This window comes from Anser brachyrhynchus (genome assembly GCF_964034855.1).
Source record: "Anser brachyrhynchus genome assembly, chromosome: 3".
Classification (NCBI taxonomy): domain Eukaryota; kingdom Metazoa; phylum Chordata; class Aves; order Anseriformes; family Anatidae; genus Anser; species Anser brachyrhynchus.
The window spans coordinates 42,001,301-42,028,656 of NC_137696.1; the positions used below are offsets into that span (position 1 = coordinate 42,001,301).

The window sequence follows — 27,356 nt, forward strand, 5'->3', positions numbered from 1 at the left end:
CAGAGAAAACATTTTCACAGCCTGCATTGCTGTTTGCATCCCCTTTCCAGCCTCACACCCACTGCCAGTCCAGGCTTTGCCCTTCTCCTCCTAACCCCAAGGCCAGTTCCAGGTCTGCCAGGGCCTTGAGGGCACCCCCAGACCTTACAGGTCCTGCCCTGGCCCCCTAGGCCTTTCTCCAAACTTGCCCATGGCCCAAGACCCCATTTTAGCCCCTGTGGCCATTGGCCCCTGTGCCAGCAAGGCCGCAGCAGGACCAGTCGCCAGCTCCCTGCGGACATGCCCTGCTGCAGGCCCCTCCAGGGCCACCCATCGGCCCGGCTCCAGGGTGGTGCCCGATGCCGGGGCTGCCCCAGTGCCCCCTGCTGCCTGCCCCTGGCTGGGGCACTGAGACAGGCCCTGCCCTGAGCCCCCATGAGGAGCCCCAGCCCCAGCCCCTGTACAGCCCTGAAAAGACCTTGGCACTGTCTGAGCCTTTATCCCTCATGACCCAAAGCAACAGCACCAGTCTGTGTGAAAAAGTAATCTGGGGAGGAATCCTGTTGTGGTCTATGCCATCATCTGGTGTCCAAATCAGCACTGTCTGTGAAGATGACTTTTTCCATGAAACATCAATATTTAATGGTTCTTGACTGTATGAAGCAGATGCTGAGGCTGTCAGTGCTGTTTGACTGTCAGCCGAAGACTTTGCAAAGCAAATACAAATGAACCACTGTTGGGTGCTCCACTTTATTATCCACATTCATTATGAAAACAGCAGAGAAAACTACCTGTAGAAATGACTACACCTAAAATATAAAATCCTGCATCTTCTTACAAAATACATTGTCAATTCAGTCTCTCCTATGTATTTACATATTGCTTAGGTAAAAGCAATGGAAAATATATTGAGCTTCAGAGATTAAAACCTGAATCTTAGAGATCACAATCAAAACCTGAACTTTAAGTACCAGCAAAAGCTGATTGAGTTGTACCATAGATAGGTTTCCTAGATAAGAAGTTTACATTTCTAGAACAGTATCTCACTGAACATGCATCTCCATGACCTTCTCTCCAATGAGACAATTCTCTCTTTGTCCACTAAGATAAACATCCAGGATAATGGTGGGCTGGAGCATGTATAGTACCAGGATATGCTGAGACATCTGGGTTTACTCAGCCTTGAATAGGTGACGAGGAGATCTTAGAGCTGTCTACAACTGATGGGAGGGTTTAAAGACCATGCCAGATGCATTCTTGGAGATGCACAGGGAAAGAAGAGGCAAAAGAAAGTTGCAACATGGGAAATTCCAATTCTATATAAAAACTTTTTTCATGGCCAACCAATGGAACAGGGACTCAGGGAATTTGTCCAAACTCCATCCAGAGATATTCCAAGCTCCATGAGACAAGAACCCAAGCAACCTGATGTAACTGGGCCTACTTTAAGTAGGGAGTAGGACTAGATAAACTGTAGAGGTTTCTTCTAACCTGAATTATTCTGTGATTTTATAAACGTAAGTTTTAAAGAGGCATGCAGAATACTACTGTAGTATATTTGAGTATAAGGCTTTAAACATTTGTGCGTTTGACAAATACAATGCCAGCAAGGGATAAAACCATATTCTGCTGTAAATTAAAAAGGAATTTTGTTTCCATGAACATCTGGGATGTGTGTGTGCAATTGCCATACTACTAAACAAAGAGCTGGCATGAAGAAAAAGAAAAGGATCTGTTTCTATTTAAGATATTGTCCCTTGGAGCTAACATATTGTATAATGTGTTTGCAGTTTAAGTGTAGTTATTTGTCAGGAATTAAAAATAAACAATTTTCAAAATACAAGAATAGTACTTTATGACAGAACCAAAGAGAAATCTGAATCAGAACACAGCTATAAAATCTGTCTCCTGGAAGTATTGAAAAAGTTGTAATCACACAGGTACAGTTTTCAGAAGTTACCTAGAATTTCAGGAATCTAGGTGATAGTCACCATTACTTAAGTTCCTAAGCACTCAGTTTTTGAAATTGGGACCTAGGTTCCCAAATCATTCTCACCTCAGTGCTCTTGGAAACCCAGTCTCTTCAGCAATTTTGAAAATTTTGCTCTAGAAATGTATGGTTCTTGTATTCACAATGTACTTTTCATTGTAACGCAAATGAAAACCAAAACTGTTAGTCTGTATGTAGTCTACACATACCCTTCAGATTCAGATTTAAACTTCATCCTAGATCCAGAAAAGGCCTTAGGCACAAGGATTTCTCAGCAGTTCAGATAATGGTAAAGTCACAACCTCATCTCACCTAATTTCTGTACACAGTGAATAGGAAGATTCAGGCATTTTTCTCACCACCACCCCAGCCTGAAACAACACAAACATATAAGCTGAACCATAGGAAAAGCTGAAAAGAAATTTCTGAAATACTGTCTCTTTCATAGACCACAGCACTCCTCTAGAACTAGGCACCTGTGTGGAACTCGGAGTCACAGCCTGAGCTTTCTTTCTGGGATTGAGTTGCAAAGTCACAGATAGCATCTGGCACCTCTCTTTTCTTTTAGATGTGGCTGCTGGAGGAAGTGAATAGCAGCCACAGCCTGCCCGGCCCTGTTCTCCGGGCGTTGGGAAGGGCTCGCCCTCCTGGCCAACAGTCCCATGGGTCTCACACTGCTGTCTACACAGTGGAGCATCCTTAGCTGACATTGCTGGAGCAAGGATCTATTCCATCCTTGTTTACAATTATAAGGCATTCCTTTGGGTAGCATGAGGTGTCATTTTTTGACTCTTTTCAATTTCAGGGGAGTTTCATTCATGTACAAGTTTCATTCATGTACAAAGTTGTACTTAAATGCATTTCATATTTAGCTCTTATTGAGGTTGAGCCTATCTCCGTCCATAAGAGCAGTACAATATTTACATAGCCTCTCCATTAGCTCTAGCATATTACTTGTTAAGCAACAACACGCTGAGCACAATATGGGCCAGAAAATCTGTGCTGTCTGTGCCCATGTTCAAGGCATGCTGAAGATTTTGCTTTCTGTGATACATATGTTGATAATGTACAACAAACTCTTACCACAATGTAATATAATTTCATATAAGGTAATGATATGACTACTAATACACAAAGCCTGTTTACAGAAAGGATAAGGCATTAGAATGAAAAATGTGATGAACCATAAATAACAGACAAATTGTGTTTTCCTTCATCATTCAACAATAGCTAAATCCAATGTCATTATTCATAAAATGCCCCTTATATATTTCCTGCTCAAATTTGTTGACAATTAGTTTATCGATCCCATTGTTTGAACTTTCTGTGAAGGATACAGCCTCTGTGAAAACCCACTGACTCCTCTTGGTATGCCTTGCTTACCTTCTCTGACTGATTAATCCTATTGACTCAGGTGTTGCTAGCTTATCAGTCCACTCTTCACAGGTGAACAAAGGAAATTTTATGCAGGGGCTGATCCTATTGCTTATGTTAATCAAACTTTACTGATTCAGATTTTGCCTCCTCCCAGCAAACACCAACATCTTTCCAGCTTGCAGACAATTACATTACGTATCGAGTACTTGTCTGAAGCATTTATCTGTGTTGTAGAGCTTCTCTGCAGCAGACAGCATGTTGGTGCCTGTGGATTCTCTGAATTCCCAGAGATGGGAACCAGATGCTACCATAACTACACATACAAAAAAGTCTCTCACTATAAAAAAAAAAAAAAAGCCCTTGAAGGACTTTATTCAGATTTTATGAGCCATCAAGTGGAACAGCTGTATTTTTTTTTTTACATTGGTTTTATCCCAGTAATTTTAAAGCACACACATTTGCCCCAAAGACTTTGCCTTCAGATACAGAATGGTTTTTTATTTCAGCTTTGACTCGTAACTGCTCCTCTTAATTTTCATACCAGAATACTAAGATGCTTTTTTCCCACTCATGATTTTGACTAATGTACTTTTACCAGCAACAAACATCCATCACCTTTGCTGACTGGCAACCTCAATCCAAAAGGCAAAGAAAAGTAGTACTGATAACTTAAAAAAAAAAAAAAAAAAGCCTTTTTAGTGTTTGGGGAGGGGATTGGTTTGGTTTCTTATGCTGTATTATGCTGTATACTGATGTACTTTCTGAAACAGACAACAAATGGATGTAATCTCAAAAGAAGAGCAAAACAATGCACTACTCAACCAGATGTGTGCCCAGGGAAGCCATGAAAAAAAATCCACAAAGATTTCCATATCTTGTTGCATAAATGGCAAAAATTAAAATTCCACATACTGGCAGCTAAAAACATAAGAAGCCCTCTGTTCATCTACAAAAAAGATTAAATAACTTACCTGTCAATCACTCCTAGCTAAATCAAGAAAATGAATAGTTTACTCCTTTCTTCATTGCAATTTTATCTTATGCTTTGTTACAGCGTTTGTCTGAGAGAGGAACAGAAATAGTACTCCTTGATGCTGTAACTTGTACACAAATGAATGTCTTCCCAGATTGTTAAGTGAGACTATTATGACTCTCTAAAATATTTAACTTCCTGTGCAGCAAAAACGATGGATTTTGCCTACATTAAATCTCTTAAAGCCCCTAAACTGTGGTTAACTGCTGCCTTTTTTTGTTGTTGAAATACCCATTTTAATTGAAAAAACACATACTAAAAGAAAACTTGCTGCTACTCTTGTTCATTTCAACATGTCATTGCCCTTTCTTAAGTATGCACGTTTCATTACAACTCTGAGTTTGTCTAGATTCAACTTCCTGCCATTACATCTTGACATGCTTTTGTCTGCTAGACTGAAGTCCTCTGGTATCATGTTTCTGTTCCCTGCAGAGGTTTCCTGCACACTGTCAACACATCTCTCTAAATCTGTTTGATAAACTAAAGAAGTCAAGCTGTTGGAAGGCATGTTTTTCAAATTTTTGATCATCTTTGTGTCCCTTCTGAGGCCTCTTCATTTTTTCAGCATCTTTCTTCAACTGTGGACATCAGAAGTAGACAGAATATTCTAGCTGTGATTATATCTACTCCAAATGCAGAGTTAAAGTAACAACCCAACCTCTTTTTGCACGTTCTTATTCTTGCAGCTATTCAAGAGATGCATTAGCCTTCTCGGCCACAGCAGCCCGCTGTACACCCATATGCAACTAATAAAGCATGACACATAGATCCTTTCTAGTAAGTGCTTCCCAGTACATAGGCCCCTAGTCTGTAAGCGTGGTCTACATTCTTTATTCCTAGATTTATAATATTACATTTGACAGTGATATAACACATATTGTTGGCCCAGATGACTAAGCAATCTGTTAACTATCTTCCCAACACCACCATTTCAGCATCACCTGAAAGGTGTAATAATATTTTTCCAGTTAATGTCATATGGCATTCTGCACCTCTACAGAATCCCAACAGGAGCAGAATCATTTAACATAATACGTAATTTCATCTAGTTTAGTCTGTCTAATGCATTCCACATTTGGTTTGCATTGCTCTTATGTATTAATCAAGAATTCACAATGTTAACCCAAACATCTCAGTGAAATCCACAGTGTTTTATTAACTGTACTTTATTAGCTTGTGATAACCTCAAGAAAAACATGGAAGACAGATTTATTCCTCACTCCTATCAGTTCTCAACATCATTTCATGATGATTCACATGGTTGAATTAAAGTAGTGCTGTGTTAATAAAAGGTTGATGCTGCTGTGGAAAGGCACAATCATGGCAGAAGAGGAAAACTAGAAAAGGATTAGCTATTGTAATGAGAAAGCTTAGATTCATGTTCCTTTGTTTCTACTTCAGTAATAAAAAACAAAAGCAGAAATAGGCAACTTTAAACTTTCATGCTGTGTTGATATGCTCCACCCTGGATGGATAAGTAACTCAGTTTACTTAAAGATGGCTTGAACAAAAGACATGATGCTGTCCAATTTCTATGTACTTTCTCCTTTCTAACGAAAGGCTGTCTGATTTCTCCCTATATTTGCATACAAAGAGCTATTCTGAGAAGAAATGGAAATAATTTCTGCTAATACTGTCTTTTCTGTCTTTGCCTAGATTTCCACAATTTTCACTTTTTCATCATTCTTGCTTAGATTCAAAGAGATTATTGCTGTAATTCTGACAATGGAGTAAATAATTTGGTCCCCTTCTCTCATTATTGTTGGGGTAATAAAACCAAAGGTTGCTTCGCCTTTAGTAGTTATCAGGACTAGTTTTTTGTCTGGTTACTCAAATCAGAATGACTAATACGCAATCTAAGTCAATCTCTTTGTCTACACTATAAGGACATTTGAATCCATTGACCAACTTTAACCAGAAAAGGAGATCTTAAAGTAATTGAATCTCTCCTGATTTCCTGAAAATAGACCAATGAATAGGAGAGGCAGACCATGTCAACATTTTGACTGAAGAACGGCTGGCAATTCTTTATTAAGCAAGAGGAAAAAGCCCCCTAGAAATTCTCTAGTCATAAAAAGCCTCTAAAGCTACACCCCAAAGTCATGAAGTCTTAGGAAACTGATTCATAGAGAAAACAGTCTCTGTTAACCACACTGGTCCTGTAGTTACTTGCTTCCTAAATGTACATGTTTATTCTTGTTTTCTCCTTTAGCAGGTCTGTCTCCTGAAAGACATCTTACATTGTCAATAAACAGAAGTGTGGTATAAAGCTTTGGAGTCACTGTCCTGCATACAATGCATGCATGTAATGCTGAACTTGAGTTACTCAGAAGAGACCAAACCAGTATTTTTTTGCTGAAATTTGCCAACAGACAGCATCTGTGAGATAGGCATCATGTTCAATCAAGAGGTGAGGTTCTAAATTTCTATTTCCTACCATCCACCTAGTCATGTAAAAACAGGTGTACTATGGTCTTCTCATATATTATAACTACATCACAGGGATGAATATGTGCAAGTCCAACTGGCAGTTGTCTACCTAATGTTAAATTCTTTGGAATAAGCAAATGCTTCAACATTTCAACCAGTTTTATTGTTGGAGATTTTACTCTATGAACAAAGAAAAATAAAATGGTATGTATTCCTTGGTAATCATACGGAAAAGCCATTAAGCCATTGAACAGATTGCTCTCTTAAGGTTAAGAAAACTCTGGCTCTTTGAGCAGCTGAGTGGAAGACTCTGCAGATGAGGTAGATCACAGCTGGAATTTCAAGGCTACTGGGGCAGCACTGTTACAGTACTTCTTGCAACAGGAAAGCAGTAATTAGAATAAAAAGTTTGCCACTCTGAACTCCCACGTGTTTAGGAAAAAGTCTTGTTACTGTGGATTTATGATCTCTTTGAGAGTAGGTTAGTTTGGTGGTGTTAAAAACAGAGGGAGAAAGCAACTGGTACTGCATATAATTTTCTGCTATAGACAGTGCTATAGACAGTGCAACTACACCAATTCATCTTTCTGCAAGGCAAGATAGAAACACTATAAATCAGATCTCTTATGTCAAGGTTCAAGAGAAGCAAGAAATATGCAAAACAGTAAATCAACGTGAGTTTGCATCTACTATAGTTGGCAGTCACAGCTATACTAGGAGTCAGAAGATTAATGCTGTCCATTTTTATTTCCACTGCCCTAAGAGTAAAAGCCAAGATTAAACACCAGGAGTCTTTGGTAACAGGTGCTGCAGGATTACTGTATATGCTGCTAGAAGTTTTTCTTAATGTAGATGTCAGGTGCAGGAAAAGGCAGTGCTAAGGAGTTGCGAGGAAAGGAAATAGCCTCATTTCCTTTTAAGTTTTCCTGAAATCAACAGGGAACAGGTGTGTAGCAAATATTCTGGTACTCAAAAGCCATTAGAAATTAAAGGCCAAAACTATCCTTAGTTAGCCTCTCCCTTTGCAGACTATTGAAATCAGCAGGAAATCACAAGATGTGGCTGAAGTTACCACTAAAGTAAGGGAGTTACCACTGATTTAGCATAGTATATGGAGAGCAACACGAATTCAGCCTTCATACATGTAGACACTTTTGTACTAAATGCTCAAAATCACCTATAAGAATCAGGAATACACATCCATGAAAAATTTTCTCCTTCCTTAGCAAACCACAAAACCAATTGGTGCCTCGGTGACCTAACATCAGCATCCAATACCCCTCTATAATGCAAAGCATGAGATGCATCAAGAATGGGGCCAGCACTGTGATTTGCAGATCTGAAGCTTATCTACAATAGCAGTAATCAGTGAGGTGCTAACAGAGAAAGTTAAGGTAACACCTCAGAAACACAGGGCAAAGGCCTTTGCTAACTCCTAAAGACAGGAGGTGTCTTCGTTGCCTCCTTCTGCCTTGACAGAGACTATAAAACATTTAGACCTCCTACAAGGCATGTACAATACATGAAGTAGATTAAGTATCTGTTTGCATCGCTGGTCCCTTTCATTGTAATACCATCAGTTATTGACACTAATAGATGGGCGGGGTTTTCTTTCTAGTGAGTGGAGGTCCTGATTACCATACAATCATGGTGTTGTACTTGAGAAAATAAGTAGAAAAGAGGGAAAAGCATATATAAACGTATTGTATCCCTAAGTAAATTTTTTAGATTTTAAAATTGAACATAACTGATCATATAAAAATTAATAGGACAAATGAATTCTCAAGGCACGTCCACAAACTTACTAAATACCACAGATTCTGACGGAGATCAGAAAAGAAAGAGTTAAGATTCTAGATTTCAGGTAAGATATATCAGAAACAACTAATATATTGAAGTACACTTAGGAGACATCTGTTTTAAAACAATCTCTTAAGCAAAATAACTTTCATGCTATGTTCCCTTTGCTTTGCAGGATCAGATACTCATAAAATGAAATTGGGGATTGCATCACAGTGAAGAAACATCACAAAACTATCCAAAGAAAAAGGCAGGAATGGGGAGCTTTACTTAGAACATTATCAAGATTTCTCAAGGCTGTGAAAAGCTAATTACACAAAAAACTCCAAATCTTGATGACCACTTCAATAACAACATTATTGAGTCAATAACAACATTATTCATTGATGACTTTATTGCTGTTACCATCAATACGAAACATTCCAGATGTGGGGCAAGTGCAGATGAGAAAACACTTGTGCAGTGCACAGAAGCAGGTGTAGCATATTTCAGTGCAAGGCATAACAACAAAGTAACATACCTTTTATGGACTGGAATTTTAACTTCTCTATTCAACTATCAATAAATTGTTGTTGGATAGTTATCTTTTATTTTAGGTTATGAATCTGTTCTAAATAACTATTTTTAAAACAAGGTTAGTCCAGAAAAGTATACTTGTTATGGTAAACTCCCTGTATATCCTGTATTAATTTGATACTAGGAACACAGGGTGGATTTGTATCTTTTTTATCAGTTATTTGCTTTGAGGCTAAGCAGACAGCACATCCCTGCAAGTATAGGATTCTGATAATCAAAGCATAATTTTTAGCTGATCTCTTTTCATAGTTCCACTGATTGATCCCAAAATCCTGCTTATAAATCAAGGTTTATTGTCTCTATTTCAAGCTCTGAATAACACCTATTAACCTGCCACTAACATATAGTGTACCTAATTGGCATGAAGGTTCAAATTATTTTTGTTTACAGCCCAATGCCAAATTAAACATATCACAACCAGATTTCCAACACAGGGCTAAATATGCATGTAGTTTCTTAAGTTTTTAAGTAACAGTGGTGTGCAATATCCAAAGATTCAGGCACCACGGTTTCAGACATGTACTCTATGCAATTCCTGTTAGAAAATGACCTGGTCTGGAATTTTGTTACTAAACTTTTTTGTAATTAAAAGATATGATCTGATCAAAACAAAAGTGCCATGGGGAGCGTGTCAGCTTTGACAGTCAAAACAGTCACTGGAAATTGTTTGGGACCCAAGATAGAACTACCATGCAAAATTCGAGATCGTTCATGTATTTTTGCTTTCCCTCATCCAGATGTCATACTTAACTCTCTTTTCCTGCATATCAGATCATTGACTCAACTACCAGGCAGCAGCTGTTCCTACATGTAGCATGTAGTCTTTTCTGCTGGGACATTTTTATTTTTGTTTACATTGAATCAGAGAAAAAGAGGGAGAATATTCTTCATGTCCCAACCACTAGCCCCGTTTGGCATTGTGACAGTCAATATTCTCTTTTGATTGGCACTTACTTTATACACATGAAATAACACCAATAACGGGAAGAGTCATTCTCTAGTGTCTGTTAGGGCTCTTACAGCAATGGAGAGCACAGAAAAGCAGTGATTATGAACATGTATCTCCTGCATTTCTGATGAATACTGAGCAAGTAAGAAAAAACAGACCCTGAAGTTGTGCACTCAAACTTAGGTGCCAAATGTAATTACTTATTTCATGATCTTTCAGAATGACCGAGATCATTGTGATTGAAATTTCCCCTACTCGTCAGCCCCAAGACAGGCTTTGAAAATAGAAATATTTGTGGAAATGACTTACTGATGTTTTAAAACTTGTTCCCAGCATTCCTAGTGAAAGACAGCTTATGGATCTTTACTATTAACTTTCTTTTTTTTATGTATTTCTTATGCAGTATATTATGAGGATGAGGGAAAAGGGCTGAAATTCTGATCAGGTTTGTTAATATATAGTTCTTCAAAATGTCTGAGAAACTGTCCACAATTTAACTATTATACTTGGTTTGTTCAGCTAATGAAAGAAAATTCTTTTAGGTTCTGCACAGTCTGAACAGCAAGAAAACAAAATATGTTTTCACCTTAGTCTCAGAAATATAGTTTTCTCTTAGAGATGCTGAGGTAAGCACTACTTGACATCATAGATCTATTAAGCAGTGCCTAAACCAGGGAACTACCACGTGGCTAGAAAATGCAGTTCTGTCCACCACTCTTCAGCATGAGGAAACACTGTCACGAGTCATCTGCACCCAGACCATTAAAAAATATTCAAAACTTCAACAGAACTTTCTTGAGAAAAGGTGCAGGGAATGGGACAAGCAGCTTTCGTGCTCTGACAGCAGTCACAGCCTCTTTCCAAAAAGTCTCCCAAGCCTCAGCAGCACCGAGGTGCTGCCTGGGCCTACACCACCTGCTGCGCACCTGCACAAGCTACAGCAGTAGCAGGAAGCGACTCCTGGCCTGGCTCCTCAGCTGCTAGGCTAATGCTTCAGCCACACCAGTTGCAGACAGACCACTGGCACAAATCAGATATTTTTCTCCCAGGGAGCTGCCCCAGCCAAAGCTGGGCTCTGTGATACAGGAATACCCATCCACTCCAGGTGATATCCTTCTCTACTAGCCTCTGCCTCTGTTTCTTACACCCTTTCACTGCACATGTTCATACAAACCCACTGTTGAAACAGCAGGAAAAGTTCATTTTTGGGAGCTTCCCACAGACCTCCAAAACATTCAAGCCAGGACCTTAAAATGGTATGATTAGTTTAAACCAATCCCCAAACTTTAAGGAAAGAAGAAAACCCTGATGTTCCTGGATTCTAAGCCTTTGAGCATCAAAGATTTTTCTTCCCTACAGGAGGAAAGGTTTTGCAGAGTTGCAGTGAAATTTGTTGTGAATTTCAACAAAAATCACATAATATTGCACCTATAAGAAAAAAAAAAACAGCAAACACCAAAAGCTATATGATAAGCTGATTGCTTTCCACATGCATGCAAAAATCAGTGAGGCATGAGATTCAAGGTTCTGGGGTCCTCTTGATTCCTAGGTCAAAGTTAGCACAACAGCTTTATCAAGAGGGTCCCACAGAAACTGTACCAGTATTTTAAAAAATGGTAATAATTTAAAAAATAAAAATAGAAAGCATTTGCATGAGTGGAAGGGAAATCGGAGCATTCTGAATAGGACGTTCACAATATCCCTTTCCAGTACAGCACTGCCTTACCTCCTCCCACAACTGCCGAACCACACAGGGAGGGGGAATGAGTGTCAAAAGGGTCACCAGCAGTTTTCCAAGAAAGGAGGTAACTGTTACTAGAGCTTATCCCATGCTGAGTAGCTACATGTCAGTTACACGAAGCTAAGTATTTCTATACTCATTTCTGCTCAAAATAGGAAATATTTCAAAAATCTGGATACTTCTGCATTTGCTTTGAAAAACACATAGATGACTTGCTGCATCTACAGGAGGAGCATTGTGTGGCCCTGCCTAGTGTTTTAAGATCTACAAAGACATGGAAGATGATCCCTAGAACAGATTTTTTCAGGTTACGCTCAAGATTATCTATATTCCCATTAGGCTTAATTAAATCAAATACAACTATATCAGATTTCAGAGGGTGGTGGGCTTTTGTTCAGGATACGCTGTTACACTTTGTGACCAGCAACAGAAAACAACTTTCAAACCTACCATTATCTCCCTCTTTTTGAGGTCCAAAGAGAGAGAGGCTTTTACAGTTCTCCTTTGTCATGAAGTAGTAGAGGTTTTTCTTCTCCCAGAAAGCAAGCTCATTGTGACAGGGCAAACAAGGAACAGTACCAACATGACAAGAACCTGTGAGTGTTCTAAGGTTAACTGAGTGGCTTTGGTTCAGTTTTGACTTCTAGTTCCTGCACTGTGATATCATGCTTCAAGAGACTATTGAGAGTCCACAGCTTAGATCAAAATAGAAAAATTCAATTCATAAAGCCAGATTTATTCATGGAGTAGCCAGGTCAAAGCTGAAATCAGCATTGCAGAAGTTTTCCCCATGTGAGAAATGAGATAGTAAGCAAGGTTTAGTACAACATCCCTTGTCCTGCTAGAGCTTCACAGAGACACTATGAAAACCAGCAAAAGAAGGTCGTTCCCTCAGTTCTGTGGCAGCATTAGCACAGGCTTTTTCTTCTCCCTCAGCTGGTGGTGACACACTCCTACATTATGCCTGGAGGACACGAGGCCCAAAGATCCAGTGCTTCTCATGACAACATCCAAATTTTATGTAAAGAATCTTAACATTATTTCGCATTCACTAAATGAATTATTTTTATCACAAATAGACTACTTATAAGAAGCAAGATGATGTTGAATTAGCACGGACTAGAGGGTATTGGGAGCTAAAATGAATGATAAACCCTAACAGGACAGCAAATTTGGTGCCCATCACTAGAAATGCTATCATTTCAATTCAGCTTCTATGTCAGAATCACTGTCAGAAATTCATTATTCATACATGCATCATCTAATATTCATAAGCTTGCCAGCACAGCTCTTTGGACAATTTTCATTATTTGTTCCTTTAAAATAGTCACATACGATCCCATGGGAATTCTACATATAAGTTTTCTTGCAGCGATATCCTGACAAATGACAATTCACAGAAGTTGCAAGCCTTTTAACTGGTTGGGAAATCTGTCATCTATATATCATGAAACATGACAGTTAAGTATTGAGATAACTGATAAATCTGCTGGCTTTTCAAAAGATTGAGAGTTGCTGTGGCCTTCAGAAACTTCTCCATGGCTCACAGCCAGCTATAGGCCAGTCAGTGAGTACCACTATTGGACCAGCAGTGCCTGAGAACAAAAAAAATAAATAAAAAAATCTAAGCTCCTAGTTCTTAGTCTGTTCCACTCCTGATGCTTCTCAAGTAATTACAACCAAAAGTTCCCATGGATGCCTTGACATTTCCTTCACACTATTGCATCTTAGTTATTTTTTTTATTTTTTTTTTATGATGATGGATTACTTTTACATCTGAGGCTCATCTGAAGATCACTTTGCTTGTTAGGGAACATAGTGAAATACTGTGCTACATGATTCTAATTTCAAAAGAATATTTTCCATTCCTCTGCTTCCAACCTCAGCTTCATATTAGCAAATTTCCCTGCATAATAATTTTTTACTGATCATCTATCTAATCACGACATCACATATATGTTCAAAAAAAACAGGCATACGTTTATACTAAAAGGAAAAAACAACTTAGAAGCTTAAAGACTTACTTCTACTTTTTAAACACATACAACATGCAGGTTCTTACTTCATATCCCAACTTCACAAAAATGCAAAAAGACACATCAGATGCAAAACAAAAATTAACAGAAGGTCCACATTTTCAAAGCAAATTGTGGACTTTCTTGTTAAAATGTCAAGCATCAAATGATTGAATTTGATTTTCTGCTTGAACTATCAGCAGATGATACAATTTGAAGTCTAAAACTAAACTGACTTACCCAACTGACATTAATCTAGTATAATACTCCGAACTAAACTAGTCACTTTCATCTTGCTAAGTACAGCTTAAAAATAAACAGCCTAAACATGGGGTCTCTCTGCTGGGCCAAGGACATCCAAGTATTCACAACATCAGCTAGAAACTAAGAGTACTACTTAAAATGCTGGGACCTAATCTTGGGATTTTGAGTAAACTTAATTAGTTTCCTACACTTCAGCAGTGTATATTAAGAGAAAATGAATTCTATCAGCATAAAGGTGCAACAATGAAGAGCAAATGAGTTAAGCAATCTTCATAAATCAATTCATGTTAAATATGTGCTAATCCCAATCTGCACTCCAGTTAGATATTACCATACGAGTATGTTCAGCAATTTTAATTTAAACTGCCTGCAGTTTAACAGAAAAGGGCAGCAAATCAAGACCGCTGTCCTCATTCACATTTGCTATTGCAGCATCACATCTGTAAAGAAAAACGGCAGAGATGTCCCAAACAGTGTTCACTAGCTCCTCTAAAATACCGCTTTTAATCCTCTTACATGATTCATTTATTGTGTGACACTGGTTGAACATATGCAGTCCTCATGTGAGGAAAAATAGGAAAATCTTCATTCCAGATTTACAGCCTTCAAAGTTCAGCAACTTTATAAGTTTTCCATTTTCCTTTATAATGAAATAGAATCATGTGGAATTACTAATAGTTGGCTCACCAAAGGGTAAGAAGCTAATCTGAGTATGCCTGAGGCATTTACTCAAAAATTCACTCAATGTTTCAGATATCTCACTAGATTGGATTGGAAGCAATGTGAAAATAGCTTATTCTCTTGCTGTTTCATTGCTTCCACAACTCTTTCCAAGTCAATCTTCTAATTACTGAAGAACATTAAAAGACAAAGATTATTTCAACTTCTTTAGTTACACCAGGATTCAAGCAGGCTAAAAGCCTGTTCTGTAGAGAGCTTATTTCTGCACAGAAAAATGTTTCCATTGTCAATAGTGAATATTTCACTTATCAGCTGGTATGCCCATGTAACAAACCATTTTTACTAAAAAATTAATAGAGATAACCATAAGATTTTAAATGAAACTTTCATCAGATTTTTGAAAACTTTGTTGGAAACACTGGCTCAGTGATCAACAGAAAGGGTGTTCTGAGGCAGAGTTTAGACCATCAGGTCAACTCAACAGCATGACAGGGACAGAAACTGAAATCAGAAACCTAAAATATTCAGTCTGGAGATATAAATCTTAATAATTTGGCTAGATGTAAGTAAAATTCACCAAACCTGAAGGTTGCCTGCAAAGACAACTATCCAACTCCAGTTAGTAATACAATTGATTGCCTATCTCAAAAAAAATTTACTTGGATGGGTCCTTCTCACTCAGGGTATCCTTTATAAAAATCACACTGGATCAGGTATTATTCTGCAAATACAATCATATTTTATCCCAAATCAAGAAATTGTTATTTTACAGAGGAGGGTAGAAGCATCATCGCCATCTTAGAGACAAATGTACACAGGTGCATCAAACAACATTTTCATGGTAATTCAGCAGGCTTGTGATGAGCTTTATATATAGCATGTCTCTTGTCATGTGTGCATTACTCAGTCAGCCCCATGTCTTCACTACAAAATGAACGAAATTCCTGTGAAAGAAATCGTTTCCAGAGGTAAAATCTGAGAAGTCTTTCTTACCTGGCAAAAAATGATGCTGCCACGGAAGTGCCTGTGGATACGTCAGTAGCAACATATGTGCTCTGGGAGGCGGGGAAGCTGTACAAGGAGGGTTTATCTGCATTGTAGCGGTTCAGTGCTGCTTCAGTCAGGCCCTCTCGACTAGTCTCTGTCATAAGCTGAGATATCTGAAGACAAAAAAAAAAAAGCAGTGAGAGTCATCAGCTTAAAACTCACTTGCTGACCCCTCCTAATCCAGAAGTGCCTCTGGGTTGCAGATGAAGTAAGAGAGGCATTTCATTCACTACATCTGTGCAGGTCTGTGAACAAGCTTATTGCTTCTGTCATGCTAATCTACAGTACTTTGGCTCAGACCTAACCTTGTTTGCATTAAAACTAATGGGATAAATTCATCCCATCATTAGAAATGTCAATAATGTCAATGGCTTTCCATCCATATGGAAAAGAAAGGGTAAACCAAAATCCTTACTGGATTTCCCCTTATGGTACAAAAGAGACAGCTTAGAAACATGTAAGATACTTACATTTTACTTCAGAAAAGAAAAAAAAAGTTTACCTTTGTAAAATAACACAGCACTAGTGTATTAAATAGTTTTGTTGACCTTTCTTCAGAAAGGCCAACACAAAAGCATAGGAAGGAGTCAGTCCCTTGGGATCCTAGACTGTTTATCATCTCTCTGGAAAATTGGGATCATTACCACTCACTTTCATTAGCTTTCTTAAAAGGTTTTAAACACTCGATGATTTCATTCTTCTGATGGCCCATTTAGCATTTTCTTTGTTAGGAAGCCCCATCTCAGTCCTTCTCTGGGAAAAACAGATAATGCTAGCAATCTTCCAAAGCATAGCTTCCTTCGTCCTGCAAAAAGTTTGCAAAACTCATGTGTTCTTTTTCAGTTCTCATTCCCTTCCTTAGCATCACTGTAAGGTGGTGATACCACCACAATAGAAAGGGGATATCTTTGTGAGGTACATCAAGAAAAGTACTCGAGATCATCCTGTAGTTAACTCTCTTTCTAGTTAGGTTTGCTTTATTTCAGCTGTTAGACATTTTGGTCATTAAATGTGAAGTTGAAGAACTGTGATTTCATTTATACGGCGAAACAGCATGCAATATGGTTAACATTCTTTCATTCTGCAGAAGATTATTCCATAGGCATTGACCAACCTCCAATCCACCTCTGCTTCTTGTATAGAAAAGTGTTACCTGTTCTGCTACATCTAAGAAGACAGTCTAAGAGTTTATCCCTATTGTACTTATTCTGAGGGCAATTAACTGTAATACTTACAGGAGCACTAAATTAAGCCACTGTGTTAGATGAGGAACCAGTAAAGTCGCTGAGAGTACCCCAATGATGTTACTTGCACACTGAGCCTTCTGATTTAGTGATTCGTTATAATGAATGAGCAGTGGGTCTCAGAAGGCTGAAATCCTGGACTTAAATCATCTCATACTACTTAGTGTTAAAACTCAGGAATTTAGGCTAGCTGCCAGTACCTCCCTGTGTTTTCAGCATGCAGGCAACCAAACTTTTTCTCTTCAATGTGCTAACCTACACATGTCCACTTGGGGCATCCAATACACTTGAATTCACTAAACAATAATTTCCTGAAGTTTTCCATAATTTTTGTTAACTCAGATCTTTACATTTGCCATGAATGAACTGGCACAAGATTCTGCCTTATCATCTCAAACTACCTTGAAACCAATTTCATCATCTGCCACAATGGCCACTGCTAAGCAGACAGATTTTAAAAGTTCTTCCTTCAGAGCAGAACACATACACAAACTTAATTCTGTCTTAGTCCATCCACTTCATATCGGTGAAATCAGGGATGGACCATGACAGCAGTGTTGGAACTACATGATCTTTAAAGGTCCCTTCCAACCCATACCATTCTGTGATTCTGTGATCATTATTCAGTTGTCAGTGCTGACAGGGAAGTGGGAAGTGAAGCTCAGTTGCGCAGGAACCTGATAACAGTTGAGCCAATGAGTTGACATATCTCAACTGCAGTCTCAATTGCAATCATAACTTCCCCGTCTACTGCCAAATAAGATTTGCTGTTCCAAATATGAGTTTCCACATACACTGCAGCATCATGCTATGGACATAAAAGGAGTAATTAAATGGTTTCTGCAATTATGGAGAATTTTATGTAAGCCACACATATTGACAAATGCTATTAGCAAGAACAGGACAGAGCAAACAAGAAATAAAGAGTTTCACACAGATTGTGCACATTTCCTGAAAGGTATTACTCTCAGGCTTCCTCAAAAGCTGATGAGATGCTTGGTTCATGAACTTTTGAATATTTAGCTCAAAATCAAATACTCTCTTACCAAGGAGACATGAGATTCTTTTAAAAAGATACAAATATACACCACTCCTCCTAAATTATGCACACAAACAGAAATAGATATTAGCCAGCAAAAGGAACATTAATGCCTTTTAACAAATGGGGATGAAGATCTTAAGAAAGTATGACCTAAGTACAAGAATTTATATTAAAAATTTAGAGGAACTGAGTAAGAATCTGGAAATAAACATATTTACAAATTCTGTATTTGTGGAGCACCATACTACCCATAGGACAAAGAGAGAAAACAGATGAGTTATTCTCATTTTAGGAAAAGCATACACTTACGAACTAAAGCAGAATGAGGTTGCTTCCATGGTTTTTCAGTAGTACTGCTATTGTTATCATGCCATACTAATACAATCCAAATACTACAAGGATGGTAAAGTCGCTCAAACTTCAAGCTGTGAAACATCTGCATGGCACTGACCACCAGAGCCTGCTGAAAAGGCAGCAGCAGTTTCTTACAGCTCTTCTTCCTGCTCAGTAACATAAGCTTGCTTTGTTGCAGAAAGCAGGAAGCTACTATTGACATTGATAATGATGCATTATCTGTGAAAAGCTGCATTCCAGTGTAAACAGCCATGTCAGAGAGCCCTCCCAGAGCTGCCCTGGATGGACACTCATAATGGGGCACATTGGGCTTGTTACATACCCTTTTGCTCCTGAGGGCCCAGCATCACTGCTTGGTTTCTTTACTCGTGCTGGCACGCTTCCTGGGCAAAAATCCATTTCTCAGCATGAGCTCTCTCAAAATTAAACTCCCAAATGTATATACTGTCTGTCCTTCTGCTCTGTTAATTTGCTGTTTGCCTCAGCAGGGAGGCTTCTTAGCTGACAGCGTATTGCAAGGATACCGAAATGGGAAGACACGTTATTTTGCTTAGCACAAGGTATAGACAAATTAAGACAAAGTAAGAACTGTCTTAAATCACAGCCCAGAATCTCCTAAACTAGGAATGGTTTCCAGTTTTAGCACTTGCTTCCTTGGCCTGGCAAAATGGGGGGTTTTCAACCATGAAATGTCTCCAGAAGCAATGAAAGCTGAAATATTACCCCGAATTTCAAAGGTTCTACTGTTCCTCATCCAGGAAGTTTTCAACACCACTTCATGCTATAGAGGTCAAAACACACAGAAGTACCTTGTGATACAGCAACACCCAGCCTCAAACAGAACGTCAGGTTTTGCTTGAAGAAGCATCTCAAGTCACTGTGTTGCTATCTTTTCCTTACATCAAGGCAAGAACTGGAGAACAAACTAGAACATGACAATTAATTATGGAATTGTCCCTTTGGACACCCAGCCAGAGGTGATGAAGGGCAAAGTGCTATTCCAAATCCTAGGCCAGGCTGGGAGCCTTTTTTTTCATGTCCAGTACAGCTTATGCTGCAGAAATTTCAACACCTGGGTCAATCCACAGGCTAAGCACCTCACCTGGCACCGGTATATATGCCTACAATATTTGACTAATAAATCCTCATTTATTCTCAGAGTTCAATGCATATACATACAGTAGTGGACAGAAATAAGCCCAGAAAATTCATATACAAGTGTTCCGAAACAATAACTAGTTCTACTGTATTTCCTTCTTTTGCTTCATAGGCCAGAGAGCATACAAATAATTTAAACTGTTATACCAAACTGAAGGGTGGGCTTTGGTGGTATCATAACATCCCATTTGCCTTGTCCTCCAGTCACAGCACCAGATAATCCCTTCTACTCTTACATTCCTCACTGAAGTTCACATATATACAAACATGAATAAAATAAAATAAATTAGAAATTTAGAAAATCTTAGAAAATTTCTTTTTCTCCATCCTAGTTCAAAAGACACAGTTGAAAATCATGGCTTGAACTTGGGCTTTTGCAGGAAGAAGGGAGACACAACAGAATAATGTAAATTACGTTTGCCTGGCAAGTACAATTCACATAAATTTGCCTCTTCAGTGTCACTGCTCTCTCACTAAATACAGTTTCTGGAATTAATGGGGAAAAGAAGCACAGATTCTTGACTCTCTTTCCCTTCTCTTCTGTTAGTACCCACATACCATATACATGAGGTTTAAGATAGGTTAATAGGATATATTTTGAGAAATTCCTTTATTGAATTGTTGGCAGCACATCAGTGCATGGATAAGCAACGAAAAGACAAAGCACGGAACAACACAACCTTTCATGCCTCAATAAAAACCTTTTAAGTGCATATGGAACAAGACAGATGTCCCTCCCCAAGCCCCATTTTTCTCCTGTCTCATAAAAGCGAGGCACCCATTAACCTCTTCTTTCACTGCTTTCTGACAGTATACAGCAAGAGCTGGAGATAAGTCATGATTTAAATTCTCTACTTCATAGGAAAAAGATTGCTCTGCAGCTAAACCACAGGTGTCAACCAGCCTAGATTCTCTTCCTGTTCCAATTAAAGTGTCGCTCTGTGAATACAACGTGCCATCTGCAATATGAGGTTAATTATATTTACGTAAGGGCATTTTACAGCCAAGCTCATTCATGTTTCTAAAGCTCCTAGTTGAGGACTCCAACCGGAAGTACTGTAGAAATGGAATTTAACATTTATGAATGATGTGAAACATTCTTTGCTCTGGATGACATGATGCACCCAGGAACATCCCTGAAATCTAGTAAACTTCAATGACTGATGAATGAACTAGATGCACAGAAATTTATGAAATGTATCCATATCTGGAGCCAAATTCAAGATAAAAATCTGTGTCCAAAGTCACTATAAGGCGATCTTCAGCATCCAAAGATCCTAACCTGAAGAGAAAAGCTCACTAGCAAGAAGAAACTGATAGTAGAAAGCTCTCTTTCATATACGTGCAGACTCATAAATGACTTCTTTGGCAATCCACTCTTGATTCAGAGCAGCCCTGAATTTTCCACCCAATAAATACTGAAGAAATAACTTCCTGACTTATTTTAGACAGCAAACGTCTACATTTACCAAGAAACACGTTCTTGTGAAAGGTTCCCTCTAAAAGATGAGTTCATGATGGAAGCTCTAAAGGATACCTCTCCCAACGCTTTCACACACCAAAAACATCATAAATTCTTATATATCTGCTTAGACTACAAGTTTAGCAGCTTAATTTCAAGTTCTCCATTGCGCACAATCAGGTGTTCTGGCTCTTCTAAAATGTTCATCTTTTACCTTCTGTCCAACTCCTTTTGGCTCATCAGAGTTTACTCTCAGTGATAACAAGATAAAGTTATTCTTCCTGTTTGGCTCAAAGAGCTCAGTTTCTGGTCTATGGGAGTGATGAAACAGGCAATGAGAGAGGCATCTCACAGTAAATCATTTGCTTATTCAAGCAAAATCAAGTAAATGCAGAAGAGCATCTCTCAGCAAGAGAATGTATCAATAAGCAGTAGGTCCTCTTCCTACAATTTGGCTCCTTTATTTGAGCCCCTCTGGAAACACTGACTTCTTCATCCCGTTTGCCAAACATGCAAGTTCTGCATTATGTTCTGTGCATTAATAAAAAAAATAAAGCATAGAAAGAAATGATCTACGGTATTATTCAAAGTACAAGGTAACAGCTAGGATCCACTGTGCTCAGCACCACAAAGAGAAAGAGAAATGTGGGTAAATTGACGTTTAATATACTTAATTTTTGTAATTTATTTGGTGGGATAAATTATCATGTGAAAATAGAAAAGGGAAATACTTCAGAGTCAGTTTCAACTATCACTGTTAAACAGATTCAAATACATTGAGGTAAACTGGGTAGAGTGTTTACTGAAACTGAAGTGGGGCTTTGGGGGTGGAAGGTAGAGGGACAGAGGATTCTTTTGCTTCCTGCACAACTCACAAATTAATTTTAACACATCCTTCACAGGGCAAAAAGGAACAATAACACCATTGAATCAGAGCAACTTGAAAGTGGTAGGGATTTGCAGAGGCAGTCATCTTAAACATACCACGGAGAATGAAGGACACACACTGCGTCTGCCACAAATCACTCATTACAGCAACGGTGATATTTCAGGAAATATTCAGCACAAAACCCACCTGTAGAAGAAATCATTTTTGAATGGTAACCAGCTCCCCGTAGCTAAGGGCACTCATAGCATCTTGCCATTTGATTATGACCTTTTTCTCTCACAGCAGAATACTAAGCTGCTATAGCTTGAGATCACTGTAACTGCTGACGCAGAGACCGAGTGAGCAATTCTTGATAGTCCTTTCCTATCAAAAGGATGTGTTCCATGAGGAAAGGACTGAAAAAGGACATGCACAACTGCTGCATTCAGGCTTTCTTAAGAGTCTGTGATGTAAACACTCCAAATTCTGCTACCAAAGGCAACCATTCATTGCAAAAACTGAAACTTGAAGGGAGGGTCCTCAGGCATGTTTTCCTCCTGCTTTATTCAAATTTCCACACAAAATCTGAAATATTGACTTAACAGAAGAGGCTACTGTAGTGGTACTGACTTTGTATTGAAACATAAAACAACGCATCTTTAGAAAGAGTAAGGTTTGTCAAAAGGGGAGTTGCTCGGATGGCAAGAATGCTAATTATGCTTTACTTCTAACAAGGAAGAGTCAGACTGTATTTAGCATAAACTATTTTCACTTAAACATTACTTAGTTACCATGACAGCACCTAGCGCTTAATTGCAGCCTCTAGCTTCCTGCTGTCCAAAAGAGATATGACCTTTGACTGTTGCAGCCACATCCCATGTCCCTCTATAAACAAGATAGCTATTTAACACAGATCCAGCACTCCTCAGCAAAGACAAAATCCCAATTTGTGCAGACACATGCACATCCTCCCATCAAAAGTGCCATGATACAGTTAATTCTGTCTCACACCCAAGAGCCCATGCCATTAAATGAAATACTTTACAGTAAATCACTGAATGTCTTAAGATCAGCTACTTAGAAGCTGATCCAACAGCTGATCAGACATCCAGCTAATGTTGGATTTATCTCTGCTGTGAGACATTTTCCCCCGTTCCTCTTCATAAGAATTCTGTCTTATGAAACAGTATTTTTGATTTTTTTATGCTCTATTTTTCCACAGTAAATAATGACAGCATTACTTTCACGCCTTCACTCAGTGCACATTCTTGCCCTAGCTTTTGAACTGAAAAGCAAAGTGAAGCAAGTCAAAATAATTCAAAAACATACAGAGCAACAGTACTGCCTGAAAACCCATGAGTTACTTCTTGAGCACACATTCTTCAAAACAATACCTAGTAAGAACTGCATTTTTTTTTCTAGCAACAACGAAAGCTTTATTATAAAACAGGAAATCTGCTCTATTTAGCCTGTGACAATGGTTCATTTTCTCAATCAGCAAATTCCCATACCTACCATAGCTTGGTAAATATAAGCTGATGCACATTCCCAAGCAACCTCCACCACCAAGGCATGAGGGATATAGGTTGCTGGATCCTGCTTAGCAATAAATTCACTTTTCTCAGCTTGCCAGTACCCTCCTAAACTAAGTAATCCATGTGAGGAACAGTTAGTACTCGATTTACATCAGAAGGAATCGGTGTACTGGGGCTGAAAGAATACTGGCCCTGAAAGAGTATTGGCCAAGCTTACTTCTACCTCTCTACTTTGGTACTGATGTATTTATGGAGCAAAAAGACAAACAAAAAGGAAAATAATATTAAAGGATGGGAAATTACGTGATCTGAAGCGTTCAGGACAGCAAATGTCTACCTAAAGCAAACATATCCTTGTACACAAGTTGGAGATTCCAGGTTGCAGTGCTCCTTTAGCCTGAGTCACCTGACCTGCCAATTTTATTTATTGGCTACTACTTCATTATCAATATATTTTCTGAACAGTAAAGTGCCTACCTCATTACAGGAACACAACAGCTTTCATAACTCACCTTTCCATTCAGGATCATACCAGCCTCTCCTGCCCTCCCCAAGGAAGCCACAGGCAGGAGAGCTGGCCCAGGGTGCAGACTCCATGCCCCAGAGAAGCAGACTCCCCGTGGACAGACCCCAGCAGCGCTGCGAGCTGTCCCTTATGAGGAAAGCAGCAAAGCACTCTCAGCTAGACCCACACACCCCTTTCATTCCTGAAGCTCCACCAGCCAAGTCTCTGCGGACAGAACAGCAGTGCAGGTTTCCCAGCTGGCATATCCCCACGCTTACTCTGCAAATGAAACATAGGAGCAGCAGCTAGCAAAGAGGTTCTAGCCTCAATTTTGGGTCCCCAGGCATTTCAGCAATGAAATAAAATAAAATAAACCAATAAAAATAATACTGTGCAGCTACACAATAAACCTGCTTTCTTTCTCATCAAGGAGACAATAATAACATGGCAATCTGTGGGAAAGCTGAGGCTGCCCCCACCTTTCGGAATTTATTTTATTTTAAGTCTACTTCATTAAAGTTGTTGGTTCTCTTAATTACCTATGTATCCTCCTGCTGCATCATAAAGCTGTGCAGCTGGAAATTAATTGGATTTTTTTTTCTACTATCACTTCTATATTTCCTATCATATTTTTACCCTATTACAAAAGGAAATCTCTTACAAGAGAAAAGGACTTTCTTTTGTGTGGCTCATTTAAAGTTGAGTGCATGCATCCAGATTCAGTGATCACAGTGTAAACCCTTGCTGCATCAGCTACCTCTTAAGACTTCAGTGGTCAGGCTAATTGTGCTAAAATAAGTAGGGCAGAAGAGCATGTGTGGACCATGAAAGGCAGTCACACCTGACTTCTGTCCGTCTGTGCACACGGAGCAGCATCCAAACGAAGTAAGGGCACTCTTGAAGCTGAGGCAGAAGTCTTTCAAGTTCACTGTGTGCAGGAGCAATACATTTGTTATGAACACAAACTTTCATTTCTCTGATCAGCTACTATCCTGCCAGCAATGTCAAGGCATTATAAGAAGTTCAAATCTTGCTGTGGCTGCTTCCCTATCACAAACAGCAATCTGTAAGCCATTGACCTTTCACTGTCAGTTGACAAGAGCAGCTCTAGAAGCTACCAGAGTGTGTCAGCATGAGGGCTTAACTTAAATGGCATTATTGACCCAGAAAGCAACTTCTTTCTATAGCTAGCAAGAGAGTAAGCAATAAAAAACACCATTACTTTTTCCACACATAGGTGTGTGAACTAGATCATTAGTCTTTATTTAAAAGACATATGATCAAGTTCTACCATTAAAATGCGGGGAGAAAAGTAATTAATTTTCAGTACGAAAAAAAAATGACAGGCGTAGAGATTCCCATATTGAATACTGCATAAAAATGCGTCATAACACAAATTTGGCCAACACACACAGTCACCACAAGATCTCACCTTCTGGGGGGATAAGACCACTACATGTCTGACATGCCTCTTATCCAGCTGCTCTTGGAAGGTTGCGTGGGTTTGACCCTCAGAAATCCAGCAAATGTCTTGAATCTGTTCAGAGGTTTTTACCATTCCACCAGCTTCCCCATTACACAGAAATCACAAAGCTGACATCCATAAACTTCAGCCAAAGGTATAACTATAGCAGTACTGGCAGATACCACAGTGGCAGAGATCATCTGTGTGTTGGCTAATACAACTATCCATAAAGTACCTTACAAAGGAAGCAACTAGAGGACTTGACTGGACAAATGCTCTCAGACACATGATCTGATTTTTTTTTTTTTTGGGGGGGGGGGGGGGGGGGTTCTTTAGGGATCCAGGAGCTGGACTCGATGATCCTTGTGGGGCACTTCCAACTCGGGATATTCTATGATCTCAGGCATGAGCGTGTGCACAAACACAAAATAAATTATCTTCTCAGCTACATTATTTTTTCCTTTTTTTTTTCCTAATTTTTTCAGATCAGATGAGTTTTGGATAGTAGTTTTCAAAGCAGTTAATGATTTAGGAGTAAAATTTCCATGTATTCTCAAGTCATAGCAGAGGTTATTTGATGCAAGTCAAACTGCCTCAGTCATGGAAAGCTACAGCACTAAAAGGCATTTTGCCTTATCCCAGCAGCAGTGGTATTATCCCTAAATGAAAACATAGCAAGTTCAGCTTGGACTTCTCTAGAAACAGAACAAAATCATTTTGGGAAGTGCATCACGAAGACTCAAATCTTTCCAGGTGGACACCCACATCCCTAAGTTTGTAGAAACTTAGCCCAAGATGGTGTATGAAGCAAGTTTCTGACTGTTTTAAGGGCTGTTTGCAGTCAAGAGTCAAATCATTTAAAGGCCAGCAAGCAGTTGGACCAAGCAATACAGAAGTCTAGGAAGTTTAAGTTAAGAGAGAACAGGAAATCCTCCTTGACTCATCAAATATTCTAAGTTTGAAGATTTATTCCGGCATATCTTTTTCCATATGCTTCCTTAAATCATCTTTACATAGAAGTACATTTTTAAAAACTGACTAAATAAAAGTTAACCTCTGACACCAACGATTATTAATATTACTCATGAAGTTTTCTCTTTTCCTTCTGCTATGAAATATTAACCACACATCATCTGAAAGGACTCTAAGGAGAATCTTGTATATTGTGATTCATCCATTAGTGAAATAAAACTTAAAATGAATATTTGAATGCTTTGTTAAATTCATGTCTTTCAGGACAGGTCTAAGGCTCCAAGTGCTCTCAGTTATTCTGAAAGCTCCATTGAAACCTTCAGGCAGAAAAAAAAAAAAAAGCTCTATAAAAAGAAATACTGTGTTGAAATCTCGCTTGTCCCTTCTCAGCATTTCAGTTTAGCTTACCAGATACTGCAGCATATCTTCCAGTGTATTACCTGTACTGAAGTAAGATCTCTCCTCTTAAAAAGAGAAATTTGCCTCCTTTCTGAAGAAAGCATTTTTTCTGCTTGCTTTGTTTGGGCTCAATTCCACATGAAGCATTTAGAATATAAAATATCCAGTCTTCTGCACAAAATTTAGTTCTTAAAATGCTGCTATAACCACTTAAGTGCTCACAATGAAATTAATGTCACTGAAGTTGCACGTCAGGTGACCCATTCAATGCATCATTTGTAATGCTGTCTAAGGAGCCAGTTTGCTCTCCAAATTCCTGACATTGTATTAAAAGGTTATGATGGCTCAGGCAAAGAAAATTTTTTATACTACATCATAACAGCTGTCCACATGTACACTCTTAGCCTGTTGCAAGTGCAAGGTAATGTGATTTACTTAGTCACTCTTACAGACCTAAGTGAAAGAAACAA

General features: G+C 38.8%; 1 protein-coding gene across 5 annotated transcripts in view; it reads right to left on the reverse strand.

The window, feature by feature from the left end:
* The window catches only part of KIF26B (kinesin family member 26B), a 293,782-nt gene that overhangs the window by 155,476 nt on the left and 110,950 nt on the right, over positions 1 to 27,356 (reverse strand). For all 5 annotated transcript variants that reach the window (XM_080586714.1, XM_080586713.1, XM_080586717.1 and 2 more), the window contains one exon: positions 15,829 to 15,995. In XM_080586714.1, coding sequence (XP_080442840.1) covers positions 15,829 to 15,995 — 167 coding nt within the window. The remainder of the gene's footprint in view (positions 1 to 15,828; positions 15,996 to 27,356) is intronic.